General features: G+C 42.2%; 1 protein-coding gene across 1 annotated transcript in view; it reads right to left on the bottom strand.

Moving 5' to 3' along the window:
* LOC139276156 (copine-3-like) overlaps positions 1-14,892 on the bottom strand; it is a 151,479-nt gene that overhangs the window by 53,267 nt on the left and 83,320 nt on the right. The window contains exons 11-12 of the mRNA XM_070893714.1: positions 6,374-6,460; positions 4,646-4,705 (exon numbers count right to left, since the gene is read on the bottom strand). Of these exons, the coding sequence (XP_070749815.1) occupies positions 4,646-4,705; positions 6,374-6,460 (147 nt within the window). The remainder of the gene's footprint in view (positions 1-4,645; positions 4,706-6,373; positions 6,461-14,892) is intronic.

The raw sequence follows: 14,892 nt of genomic DNA, 5'->3' as shown, positions 1-14,892 counted from the left end.
CATAAGAAATAGGAACAGGAGTAGGCCATACGGCCCCTCGAGCCTGCTCCGCCATTCAATAAGATCATGGCTGATCTGATCATGGACTCAGCTCCATTTCCCCGCCCGCTCCCATAACCCCTTATTGTTTAAGAAACTGTCTATTTCTGTCTTAAATTTATTCAATGTCCCAGCTTCCACAGCTCTCTGAGGCAGCGAATTCCACAAATTTACAACCCTCTGAGAGAAGAAATTTCTCCTCATCTCTGTTTTAAATGGGCGGCCCCTTATTCTAAGATCATGCCCTCTAGTTCTAGTCTCCCCCATCAGTGGAAACATCCTCTCTGCATCCACCTTGTCAAGCCCCCTCATAATCTTGTACGTTTCGATAAGGTCACCTCTCATTCTTCTAAATTCCATTGAGTAGAGGCCCAATCTACTCAACCTTTCCTCATAAGTCAACCCCCTCATCCCCGGAATCAACCTAGTGAACCTACTCTGAACTGCCTCCAAAGCAAGTATATTCTTTCGTAAATATGGAAACCAAAACTGCATGCAGTATTCCAGGTGTGGTCTCACCAGTACCTTATATATCTGTAGCAAGATTTCCCTGCTTTTATACTCCATCCCCTTTGCAATAAAGGCCAAGATACCATTAGCCTTCCTGATCACTTGCTGTACCTTCATATTATCCTTTTGTGTTTCATGCACAAGTACCCTCAGGTCCCGCTGTACTGCGGCACTTTGCAATCTTTCTCCATTTAAATAATAACTGGTTTGATTTTTTCTGCCAAAGTGCATGACCTCACACTTTCCAACATTATACTTTATGGCTCAACCTAGAAATCCCAGTGCTATCCTTTTCAAAATTGAACGAATTACTTATTTATTTACTGTTCCATTTGACAATGAGAGCATAGAGATTCAAAAATTATTTTCCATTAGTAAATATGTAAGTTAATTAAAAAAAAATATTGGAAATCTGATCAACTGTGCATTGTTCCACACAGTAACTAATTTTAAAGCTAGTCATAGAATGAGCAGCAAGGCTCGTGGCAAGACTAACTCAACAACCACAACAAATTGCATTTATATGGCATCTTTAACATTGTAAAACGTCCGAAGTTGTAAAATGTCACAGGAGTGTTATCAAACAAAATTTGACACCAAGCCACATAAGGAGGTATTAGGACAGGTAACCAATAGCTTGGCCAAAAAGGTAGGTTTTTAAGGAGGAAAGAGAAGTAGCAAGGCGGATACATTAAGGGAGGTAATTCCAGAGCTTCCGGCTTTAGCAGCTGAAGGCACGGCCGCCAATGGTGGAACGATTAAAATCGGGGATACGCAAGAGGCTAGAATTGGAGGAACTAAGTAATCTCATGGGTTGTAGGGCTGGAGGTAGTTAGAGATATGGAGGGGCGAGACCAAGGAGGGATTTGAAGACAAGGTTGAGAATTTTAAAAATCGAGACGTTGCTGGATTGGGAGCCAATGTAGATCAGCGAGCAGAGAGGTGATGGGTGAACAGAACTTGGTGCGAGTCAGGACATGGGCGGCAGAGTTTTGTATTAGCTCAAGTTTACAGAGGGTGCAAGGTGGGACATTAGCCAGGAGTACATTGGAATAGTTGAGTCTAGAGGTAACAAAGGCATGGATGAGGGTTTCAGCAGCAGATGAGATGAGGCAGTGGCAGAGACAGGCGATTTTACACGTGAAAGTAGGCAGCCTTGGTGATGGAGAGGATATGGGGTCGGAAACTCAACTCAGGGTCAGATAGGACATCAAGGTTGCAAATGGTTTGGTTCAGCTTGAGACACCTCTGTGGAGTGAAGTAGAGGTTTAATTTCCCCACGCCACTGATTTCCTGGTCTCGGTCAGGGTGGATAAAGGGGAACCAGTGGATGTGGTGTATTTGGACTTCCAGAAGGCATTTGACAAGGTGCCACATAAAAGGTTACTGCACAAGATAAAAGATCACAGGGTTGGGGGTAATATATTAGCATGGCTTGAGGATTGGCTAACTAACAGAACAGAGAGTCGGGATAAATCGTTCATCCTCTGGTTGGAAACCAGTAACTAGTGGGGTGCTGCATGGATCAGTGCTGGGACCCCAACTATTTACAATCTATATTAACGACTTGGAAGAAGGGACTGAGTGTAACATAGCCAAGTTTGCTAACGATATGAAGATGGGAGGAAAAGCAATGTGTGAAGAGGACACAAAAAAATCTGTAAAAAGGACATGGACAGGCTAAGTGAGTGGGCAAAAATTTGGAAGATGGAGTATAATGTTGGAAAGTGTGAGGTCATGCACTTTGGCAGAAAAAATCAAAGAGCAAGTTATTATTTAAATGGAGAAAGATTGCAAAGTGCTACAGTACAGCAGGACCTGGGGGTATTTCTGCATGAAACGCAAAAGGATAGTATGAAGGTACAGCAAGTGATCAGGAAGGCCAATGGTATCTTGGCCTTTATTACAAAGGGGATGGAGTATAAAAGCAGGGAAGTCTTACTACAGCTATATAAGGTATTGGTGAGACCACACCTGGAATACTGCATGCAGTTTTGGTTTCCATATTTACGAAAGGATATACTTGCTTTGGAGGCAATTCAGAGAAGATTCACTGGGTTAATTCCGGGGATGAGGGGGTTGACTTATGAGGAAAGGTTGAGTTGGTTGGGCCTCTACTCATTGGAATTCAGAAGAATGAGAGGTGATCTTATCGAGATGTACAAGATTATGAGGGGACTTGACAAGGTGGATGCAGAGACGATGTTTCCGCTGATGGGGGAGACTAGAACTAGAGGGCATGATCTTAGAATAAGGGGCCGCCCATTTAAAACAGAGATGAGGAGAAATTTCTTCTCTGAGGGTTGTAAATCTGTGGAATTCGCTGCCTCAGAGAGCTGTGGAAGCTGGGACATTGAATAAATTTAAGACAGAAATAGACAGTTTCTTAAAACGATAAGGGGATCAGGGGTTATGGGGAGCTGGCGAGGAAGTGGAGCTGAGTCCATGATCAGATCAGCCATGATCTTATTGAATGGCGGAGCAGGCTTAAGCGGCCGTATGGCCTACTCCTGTTCCTATTTCTTATGTTCTTATGTCTTTGTGGGTAGATGCTGCGCTGAAAAAAATAATTGCTTCCAGGCTCTTGTCATGCATCTATTAGTGGTCATTTCATAGCATCGGAAGCATAGAGTAGACGGCTCACTCGGGCATATGACATGCAGTATAACAAAAAAAATAGTGGGAGTATGTCCTTCAAGAACAAATTCCACAACACATCGTTTTTCCAGCACTTGGGTGAATGAGGGTATTATAAAGTGAACATTAACAAGACTAAAATGTACATATTACACAAGCATGCATACATGCTCAACTCATAAGGGCTATCTGAAATGATGGATTGGAAGAAATAACTTGAGACCAAAAAGCCTCATCAGACTAGTGTTAGAATTGAAGGATTCATTCCAGGGTACAATAGCTAAAGCTATTTGAACAGCATGAACATAAATAACTGATAACAGGCAGCTCCAAACATCTGAAGGCCAAGAATGGCATGTCTGACTCCAATCTTGGGAGGATGTGAAGAGGATGATTTCACCCATGAGTTAAGACAAAGAACCCGACATATCATAGATTGAATAACCTTGCCAATATCCTACACCAGGCCCACCTCTAAAAAGAGAAGAAAAGAAAGACCAAGAAGGCATTTCAGGGCAGATGGTGAAGATAAGAACTGTTTGTACCGTCAGCCGTCTGTCCAATCGGGACTAATAGCAGCTATTTGTCACGGTCGTATGTCTACTAAATCTATCCTGATTGTGTGTTGTGTTTGACTATATTTGAACTATCGGTCCCTTAATAAATTGCCTTATAACTCCTCAGACCCTTTGGGTATCTGTGAATGACCTGTGATCTTGAATCTTACAGGATGACGACAAAATGGGTGAGTGCAACAGTGCAGTGCAGTACAGCGATAGGACATGGATGAATGCTGCAGTTAGCCGAATGTTGGGAGGTATCAACTAGATATCAAGCACTACCAATCCACAGGTAAAGAGAAATAATTGGGACCAACACAATCAATTTCTCAGCAGAAAATTGTGTCCCCTGGTTCTGGGCTTCCCCAACATCGGGAACATTCTTCCCGCATCTAACCTGTCCCATCCCATCAGAATCTTATAAGTTTCTAAGAGAATTCAAGAATCGGCTTTCTTGCCTTGGTATGTGATGTGGGATAAAATAAAGTGCAGAAAACCAATAAAATCAAATCAAGTGGTTTGTACTACTATAACCAGGTCATTTGCCTGATTAATATGAATGTAAACTTGTTTTCCAGGACCTGGTTTATTCCCTGTTCCCAATTTGGACCACTGCTTCCAAGAAAGTAAAATGGCAAGGAAGCAAAATGGGAAAAGAGAATAGCAATGAGAGAACTGAAGAAAGTTAAGGATGAAAGTAAACTCCAAGCATTGGAACTAATGAGGCCAAGATCATTAATTGGTTGCAGAAATTGAATTAATTTCAATTCATTAAAAAATTAGAGATTGAGTGCTAAAAAAAAAATCAGCTACACTCTCTCATTTTCAATCCCAAAAATAGACTGCAAACTTCAGTCAACATTCTTGATAATTTTTACAAACTTGAACAATTTACTCACAATGAAGTTCATCTGACAGCCACCCATAATGTAGTCCAAAAAAGAGTACTCTTTCACAATCTGCAAATTTAATATTTAGAATTTTAAAATTAGCATGTCAGATTTTCTCTAATACATTGATGATCTATTACTCAATCCATCAATTAATATTCTTATCTGATTAATAATTGTTCATTTTAAAACATTTCAGTTTCAACCAGTGAGCTGTATTGCACTTATTAATTGTCTCCATTGACAAATTATTATAGCAACAACATTGAGAAATAAATAAGTTGCAAAAAAAAAAGAGGGAGAGAGAAAACAGGAAATTATAGACCGGTTAGCCTGACATCAGTAGTGGGGAGAATGTTGGAATCAATTATTAAGGATGAAATAGCTGCGCATTTAGAAAGCAGTGACAGGATGTAACTAGTAGAGTGGACAAGGGAGAGCCAGTGGATGTGGTGTATTTGGACTTTCAAAAGGCCTTTGACAAGGTCCCACAAAAGAGATTGGTGTGCAAAATCAAAGCACATGGTATTGGGGGTAATATACTGGCGTGAATAGAGAATTGGTTGGCAGACAGGAAGCAGAGAGTCGGGATAAACGGGTCCTTTTCGGAATGGGAGGCACCTATTTTCTATGTTTCTATATAGTGCCTTTCACATCCTCAGGACATTTCAAGTAACTTGCTCCCAATTCTATGCCACTATAGAACAGGCCACTAGAAGGTGCAACAAACTATACTGGTTCAAGACTCTTGTCCATAATAGTCATGTACCTGCCTGTGGTACTTCTCACAGCAACACAGTGGAGACTGGGAGTTTGCTGATGTGGTGATTCATGGACACAAACCCCAAGTTCATGGCGATAAGTAATGGCACTGTAATATACTGCGCCAGTGTTATCTCACTGAAAAAAGACTAACAAGAATGCAAGATGCACCCAAATTAGTGGATCCACTGGAGCTGAAGAAAATGTAAGGGTTCAAGCACAATATGCAGTGAAACAAAAGTAACTTTCCTTTTGATATATTCATAGGAAAGTAAGTACTGATTGTCATAAACCAGGACAATAGACTTATTTAGGCTTCAGATATGTGAAAGGACAAGTTGTAACCAGCCTAATGTCGATTTGGCTCTATTTTTCTTCCAAACACAAAACTATATTCATGAGATTTGGCAATGGCACTTTCAGTACTCAACAATGTCTTCTTGTCTTGACAAGCATATCTTGCACACCCCGTGCATGTTTTTTTTTAATGGAATTGTGATTTTTTTTTCGGATTAGGAATGGGAGGCGGGATTTAACTGATGCATTAATCAGAGCTCAGCTAAATAGAGTTGAGCAAACCAAAGCCAAAAGAATACAAGTCAGTTCAAATTAACTCTACTCACTGTAATTTAGATAAACTAGGGAAAATATTCAAAAGCTGAAACTGAAATTACTAAGGTCAATCCAGACCTACTGTGTTTGATTCATACCTGCAGAAAATACTGTATTTCACATTGTGTTGCAAATAATAAAAATTTTAACATTTACACTCTGACACTAAATATATTTGACATCGAGGGAAAATAAAATACAGCCCTGCGCACAGTTGTGTTGCTAAACTGGATGGTATGGGAAGACTCACTGAAGATACTGGATGAGTAAATGAATCATATTAGAGGTGGCACTATATAAACTGTTGAACAGATTTACAAAATCATGTCTATTCTTAGAAAGAAAAACTACAATAATACTAACCTGGCACAATTTAAAACTCACTATTCCCGAGTTTTTGTAACTTCTCTTTTTCTGTTTTTTCTTTGGATTAATACATTCAAACTCTGCCTGCAAGAGAAACACCATGAGAAATGTTGCAGGAGATCATGAGAAATAGTTACAGTATCATTAGTAAGCTGATTCATGGTTTCAGTATGAAAACAGAAACCATACTATACGCAGAGAATGAAAGGAATGCTATTAGTATTGACTAATCCAACAACGATTTTCCATGCAAATTATTTTTATATTTGGAATTACTCCTATATTAAGTTTGACAAGAATGCTTCAGCTTCTTTGGAACAGCAGTTCTAGTTCACTGGCAGGTTGCTGTGGGTGAAATGCAGTAATACACAAGTTCAGTCTCAAAATGTGGATGCCTGTAATGTTGGGATTCGGAATCTGGTCATACCAGTGGCCTAATATAGTGCTTTAACAGAGGCTTAGTTTCAGATTGAATACCTATCCTGAGCAAGGAATAGTACCTGCTGCAGAGGAAGTGAATAAAATGGTGCACAACAGAGAAGAAGAAAAAATGATTCAGTGTTGGGAATGTTTTAGTTTTGATTAAATAAATTGTACATGGTATCTCCACGACAATCAAGGCCAGGATTTGATCCTAAAACCCTCTGGTCCGAGTCCAAAATTAAAGGATAACACATTCCTTCTAATGTAACAACTGTACACGGCCAATTTCATAGTTTTGTAAACTCCCCGTCACTTACTTTAAAATGACATGTGACAAGCTATGCTAACTTGGAAAAATTTCTTGCCAATTTAGGCATGAATATTTTTTTGTGTGTCTGATTTCTACTGGAATACAATTTAAAAACCGTTACCAAAACATTATTTCAAATGACACTGCCACCCTTGTTGCATATTATTTTATTCGGGCCCTGAATTTACGGGATTGCAATTACCAGAAATGATGCCAAGAGTTACACCAGTTTCCCCATCGATAAGACAATGGGAATGCAAACAGAAATTTTCTAGGGTGTACGTTTATCTTTACCGAAACATAAAAATTAGTGTAAAAGGGCACAAATACAGCGTCAACTGTTGATCATTTGTGTTACAATTCTACGTGCCATTTTTTAAATGCCTTCGTTTCAGAAAATAAAGATTTACTGCGGGTGTCTGTTTGTTGTCTAGTGGAACTTGATGGAAAATCCCAATCAAACGCCAGGAATCTCAGTTGTGCAGAAATCTGGTGACTTTGGGTTGTGCCACACCTAAATATTTGGGCACAGATCTTTGCCAGAACATTATTTGCACAAGTCCAGGAAACTTCCATGAGTTGGTATTTTGCCTTGGCATTGGAGCTACGTGAATGAGCGACAGGGGGTTTCGGTGGCTGTACTTGGAAGTGACACAAATGATCGAGATAATTCCCACTTACCAATGTCTTCATATAAAACCAGCGTAAATCAGTTACATGAAAATGCCCTTGGCAAATAAATGACAAAATACCACCCCCTACGCCAAAAATTTCCATGAAACTCCGTGTCTAGATATTTGTAAACTGAAATCCAATGATAATTGCATAACTAATCACTCCTGCACCCCAAAAATATTTTGCAGTAGGCAGTCTTGGTTTAGGCCTCATTGGAGTGATAGACTGAAACACTATTAAGATACTGAATCCTAATGCAGTACATGCGCCTTTCCCCTCCTCTAGACATTTTGAACTATATACATATCTGCCTACTATCTATAATAAATTTAAAGTTTTGCACCTTTTGTGAACTTGTGTCAAAATTGTGTGTTGTGCTAATGTTTTCTATTGATTTACTTATCTCGGAGGGCTCTAAGCTTAGACTCCACCTTAGGTGACGCTGTGAGAACCAATATCACATTTTTCAGGCCTTTCAGCAAGTTTAAAAAAAAATGCAATTATTTGAAATTTAAACTTATTAATGTTCTTTTAACTGGGACCCCCATTCATAATGCTACTGCTGTTTGGGCAATCACTCCCAATGCTAATGTCACCCACCCGTTTACTATCTCTCATTCTCTTCTCATCTCTGCCTCAACTGTTGTTCCCAAACCCTGGTCTTCTCCCTGCGATCTTCAGCTTTAGACATTGCTGTTTCCCACTCCTTGCATACTCCCTACTGCCTTGGGGTTCAGGCGTGGTCACTGTGCTTCCCACACCCTTTGCTTGCTCCTTCCTCTTCACTGGTTTCCCAACATTAAATTGGGACACCAGTAATTTTTTTGTCAGATGTTTAATTGCATTACTCATCAATCTCCCATGACATTGTACATAGGGAATCAAGACCAAGTGAAATCTTCAGGTGAAGTGAATAATTGGATCACGTCACGCAGGCATAATTCAATCTCCCATCTTAAAGTCATACATTCTGTCATTTTTATATGAAACATTGATGGCAATTTGCATTGGAGTGAGGGTGGCCCAATCACAATGTGGGATTGGTGGCAGTATCTCGGCAGGGATTGATAGCAGTCACTTCGGGGGAGGTTGAGCTGTAAGAATTCTCAGCAGTCATCCAGGGAGCATATTTTGTTTCAAATAAATACTCAGCTGCATTCTAAATAATATAGATTTCCCCAAGTCGCTACTCAGGAAACCTTTCCTCCCACCCGCTGTCAGAACTGGACTGCTTCAATTACCTCCTGTGTCATTTCCCCAGACTTTAAAAATCCATTCCAATTCCTCTCACTGCTGGTCTACTCCCTCAGAAAACGAGCAACTGCCCTCCCAACACTCCTTCACCCAGCAGCCCCCGCCCATCCCCAATGCTTCCAAACTTTGCAACCCTAGCATTCCTACACCTTTACACTTTCCTACAATTACTATAATCAGCACCTCTCTGCCATTTATTCAAGTCCCACAATGCCTTCCAATGCTGCCATACTGTGAAGTATCTGTCCGTGTACCAGTCCCTAGGGATTCCATTCTCAGTGTTCCAAAACACCTGGGGATGAAATTCGACCTTAGCGGTATCGCAAAATGGTCGATAATGAATATTTTATACCCCGTCCAATTTTCTTCTCCATTGAAGTCCATGGAAAAGAAAATTGGGCTGGCGGCCAATTCGCTATCGCCAGATTTGCTTTACCATCAGTCAAATTTCACTCTTGACTGTCTTTTCTTGTGCTCTCACATCCCTCAACTCTCAAACTTTTTTTCTGGTTCTATCAGACCCTTGCAACATTACCAATCAAACAATCACTCCAACTCCCCACTACTGCTACATACAGTTCCTGCAATCTGCTGCCTACCTACCTGCAACCTGGAATATCTTCCCTACCATCTTCCTTGGTATCCTTGGCTTTAAAAAAAGTAAGAGGTAAAATTCAAGTTCAAAAATATCACTAAACTTCTCACCATATTTTGTAATAAAAGTACAAGTTGACTTATTCAATCAGCATGAGAGAGTCGACCTGATAATGCATTATACATTACACAGCATGAAACGATATCCTTTGATTTACCATGAGCAACACACGAGATATTTGTAATTTTTTTTTAATCTTGCATATTACACACATTTCCATTAAGTTACGCATTTACTTCCTGTAACACCATTCCAATGCATAATTTCTGTCGTGCTATATAACTTAATAGGTATTATTTCACTTAATCCACTAATAAGTTGTACTTCTAAGGCAGGTGATGATATGGCCCTGTTCTCTAGTGTTGCCTGTTGCAGGTCTACCAATATGAACTAGTCACACATTGATTCCTGTCCTGCTGTCTCTCCCAATGCGCTAACCAAACTCCGAGCTGCCCTTCCTCGCCCCATGTTACCCCGTCTCACATCCGTTGTCTTTGGACTCAACCGGCTATTGCTTCCTCTCACCTTGGTCCCATCCCCTAGCCCACAAAGCCAAATAGCCCTAAGGCTCCCCCCTGCCCTGGCCTTGAACTCACACTGTTCTCTAATTTCTCTCCTTTCTCTCCTCATACCCTCTCCGAGCTTATCTTGAACATACTGCTCCCTTGATCCTATTCTCACCAAACTGCTGACCATCCAACTTCCTTCCTGGCTGCCACGTTAGTTGATATTGTTAATGGCTCCTTCTCCTCAGGTACTGTTCCCCTCCACTTCAAATCTGCAATCATTAGCCCCCTCCTCAAAATAAGCACCTTTGAACATGTTGTCACCTTCCAAATCCATGCCCATCTTTCCGACAACTCCATGATTGAACCCTTCCAATCAGATTTCCGTCCTTGCCACAGCACTGAAACAGCCCTCAAAGTCATAAATTACATCTTATGTGACTGCGACCATGATAAACTATCCCTCCTCATCCTTTGGAATGACTGACCACACCATCCTCCTCCAACGCCGCTCCTCCATCATCTAGTTGGGTACAATTGCCCTTGCCTGGTTTCTTTCTTATCTATCCAGTCTTAGTCAGAGAATCATCTGCAATGGCTTCTGTTATCACTCCTGCACCATAACCTCTGGAGACCCTGAGGATCTATCCTTGGCCCCTCCCGTTACTCATCTACTTGCTGCCCCTCGGCAACATCATCTGAAAACACGGTCAGGTTCCACATGTATGCTGACAACACACAACTCCACCTCACCTCCTTCTCTCTTGACCCCCCACTGCCTCCGATTTGTCCGAGATCCAATCCTGGATGAGCAAAAATTCCCTACAACTAAATACTGCAAAATCCGAAGTCATTGTCTTCAGCCCCACTACAAACTTCATTCCTTAGTCACCGACCCCATCTCTCTGGCTACTCACTGTCTGAGGCTGAACCAGACTGTTCGAAATCTTGGCATCCTATTTGACTTAGAGATGGCTGGTCTCCCACATTCTACCCTACGTAAACTAGAGGTGATCTAAAATTCGACTGCCCGTGTCCTAACTCGCACCGTCCCGCTCACCCATCACCCCTGTGTGCTCACACCTATATTGGCTTCCGGTTAAGCAACGCCTTGATTTCAAGATTCTCATCCTTATTTTCAAATCCCTCCATGATCTTGAACCTCCCTATCTCTAATCTCCTCTAGCCCCACAATGCCCCCCCCCCCCCACCGAGATGTCTACGCTCTTCTAATTCTGCCCTCTTGAGCAGCCCTGATTGTAATTGCTCAACCGTTGGTGGCCATGCTTTCTTTTGTCCAGGCCCCAAGCTCTAGAACTCCCTTTCTAAACCTCTCCACCTCTCTACCTTTCTTTACTCCTTCAAGGCGCTCGTTAAATCCTACATCTTTGACCAAACCTTTGGTCACCTGCGCTAATTTCTACTTATGCGGCTCGGTGTCAAATTTTTTGTCTTGTAGTACTCCTGCGAAGCTCCTTGGGACATTTCACTGTGTTAAAGGCGCTATATAGATAGAAGTTGTTGTTGTTATGAGCTACCATCCACATATCTGCTCCATCACCAAGACCACCTACTTCCACCTTCGTAACATCGCCCGTCTCCACCCCTGCCTCAGCTCCTCTGCTGCTGATGCCCTTAAACGAGACTATTCAAATGCTTTCCTGGCTGGCATCCAAGCTTCCACCCTCCCATAAACTTGAACTCAGCCAAAACTCTGTTGCCTGTATCCTAACTCACACCAAGTCCCATTCACCCATCACCCCTGTACTCAGTGATCTATATTGGTTCCCGGTGCGGCAACACCTCAATATTTTAATATCTCAATTTTTTTTCAAATTCTTCCTGGCCTTGCCCTTCCCTATCTCTGTAACCTGCTGTAATTGGGTACAGTAGCATATTAGTTATGTTACTGGACTAGTAATCTAGAGGCCAGGACTAATGATCCAGAGACACAAGTTCAAATCCCATCATGGCAGCTGCCCTTATTTCAAGATCTTCATTCACATTATCAAGTTTCTCCAGCCATATGTTCCAACCTACACCCTTTGTTCCTCTGAATTTAGTGTACTAATTATTCCCCACATTCTCTATTCACCATCATAGGCCAAGATTCTCTACCCTCTGGAATTCTTTTCCAAAACTACTTGGCCTTACATGGTTTGCATAGAGTGGTCTTAAACGGAATACTTCTAAACAGTGTGTTGAAGTTAGGAATTTGGAGAGAATGAGAATTCGGAGCAGAGGGGGAAGAAGGTGCTGCTTTTTGCCTCCAATTCTTGAAGTGAATGTTGTTACAGGTTAAATATTTAATTTAATCTACCTAGAACAAACTACATCAAGCGATTAGTTAAAAAAAACTAAATATAAGCTAAGTTAATTACATACATAAACTCTAATTAATTAAATAAATAAAACACAATTATAAAGGAATGTCAGTGCAGGTGGTGTGCCGCAACTGCAGCATGTGGGAGTTTTGGAGAGCAAAGTGATCCCTGATGACCACATTTGCTGCAAGTGTCTGCATCTCGAGGAACTTCAGCTTAGAGACATTGCAGGGCATCAGGGAGCAGGGAGCGGGGGGGGGGGGGGTGGAAAGAGTTATCTGAACACTGTGATCCAGAAGGCAGTCACACCCTATAGGTTAGGTAGTGGTACAGATCTGGTTAGTGGTCAGGGACAGGAGGGTGTGACTGAGACTCAGGCAGGTAAGGGGACCTCAGGTGCAGTGCTGGAGGATTGGCGGCCTTTGTCCTTATCCAACAGGTATGAGGTTCTTGCTGCCTGTTTGAATGAGGGCAGAGTCTTCAGGGTGGGGTGGGGTGAGCACATTTCTCACTGTGGGAAGCCATTCAAGTGGGGGAAGTGAAAAGGAATGTTGTAGTGGTAGGGAACAGTATAGTCAGGGGGATAGATACTATTCTCTGGAGCCATGACCTGGAGTTCAGAAGGCTGTGTTACTTGCCTGGTGCCAGGGTCAAGGAAATCTCCTTGCAGTTGGAAAAGAGAGTGGGAGGTGGAGGATCCAGTTGTTGTGGTTTACATAGGAACCAACGACAGAGGTAGAACTAACAATGAAATTCCACAGAGAGTTTGAGGAGCTAGGGTCCAAATTAAAACTCAAAGCCTCAAAAGGCAATAATCTCTGGAAAGAGAAAAAGTGGGGTCAGGCGAGGGGAAATTTAGACACCTAAAAAGAAAGGTCAAGGCCAAGGAACAGTGTAGTGATTTGTGTAAAAATAAACAATGTGACAGGAAAGGTCAGAGAGTTTAACAGTAATAGTGCGTCAGCGAATAAGGTGAAAGCAGGGAATAACGGTAAAAAGTTAAAATTAACAGCACTTTCACAGAATAGTAGATTCTGGAACAAGCTACTGTTTCATGTCGTGGATGCAGACACACTGAATTCCTTCAACATAAGAACATAAGACTAAGGGCCCAAATTTGGCCAAGAGTTGCTGTTTTTTTTGGAGCAACTTGATTTTTCTGGAGTATCTTAAAAATCCCCATTCTGCACATTTAATTTGTGCCAGTGTAAGTGAGTTAGTTAGGATTTTTTTTAGTTTAGTTTAGTTTTGTTCAAAAGGGGGCGTTACCAGCCACCTACGCCTGTTTTGGCCATTTAAGCCAGTTTGGACAGCTAATAATTGCTCCAAACTAACTTAGGCCAGCGTATATGGCCACTTGTGGCCGCACAGAAATCCCTTGCGGAGAGTTAAGAAATCAGCGCAGTTAGCCAGAGATGGGGGGGGGGGGGGGGGAAGGGAAGCAGAGGATCTTGCAAAGCACTAAACAACATCACAACAATAAAGAAGCATAAAAACCATCAATAATAAATAAAGAAAGAAAACTGAAGTCTGTGATTTAATTTGACCTTGAGACAACACACTACCAGGCGTGCTTTCACTGATCGTTAGCTTTGATGCCCCTGTATCTATTGTGTTCCTAGCACAGATGAGACTGCACACAGGGAGGTTAAAGTAACAGTGACCGCAGTCTTTAATAACACACTCCAGAGTGAGGAACAGGCCTTAGGGCCGGCTTATATACAGTGCTCCCAAGGGATGCTGGGATCCCTTGGGACTTCAGGGGATGAGCTCCTTGGTGGCGGAACATGGGAGTGCATGCTTTACAGATACACAACATCACTCCCCACCCCCAAAGTCAAAGTGAAAACTATTTACAAGGTGAGGCGGTCGGGAGCCTTTCTATCCCTGGTGCACCGCCTCAGTACAAATGTCTGTTCTGGTGTGTTGGCTGTGCCCTCGCTGGGTTGGTATGTTGTTGGCCCTGCAGGGCTGCTATGTGAGCCTGGCCTTGCTGGGCTGTTGGGCATGATGGGTTCAATTTCCTGGTCCGGCGTGGTGTTGTTGATCCTTTGGGTGTGTGTTGTGGGCTCGAAAAATGTGGTGTCTGCTGTGGGTTGTTCAGGGCAGTCTGTGAACCGCAGCCTCGTTTGGTCCAGGTGCTTTCTGCAAATTTGTCCATTGTCTAGTTTGACTACAAACACCCTACTCCCTTCTTTAGCTATCACCGTGCCCACGATCCACTTGGGACCATGTCCATAGTTTAGGACATACACAGGGTCATTCAGATCAATTTCCCCTGACACAGTGGCGCGACCATCGTTTACATTTTGTTGCTGCCGCCTGCTCTCTACCTGATCATGCAGGTTGGGGTGAACCAGAGAGAGTCT

This window comes from Pristiophorus japonicus, chromosome 1 (genome assembly GCF_044704955.1).
Source record: "Pristiophorus japonicus isolate sPriJap1 chromosome 1, sPriJap1.hap1, whole genome shotgun sequence".
Classification (NCBI taxonomy): domain Eukaryota; kingdom Metazoa; phylum Chordata; class Chondrichthyes; family Pristiophoridae; genus Pristiophorus; species Pristiophorus japonicus.
The sequence above is the reverse complement of the archived record's forward strand: the minus strand, read 5'-3'. Positions and strand labels throughout refer to the sequence as shown.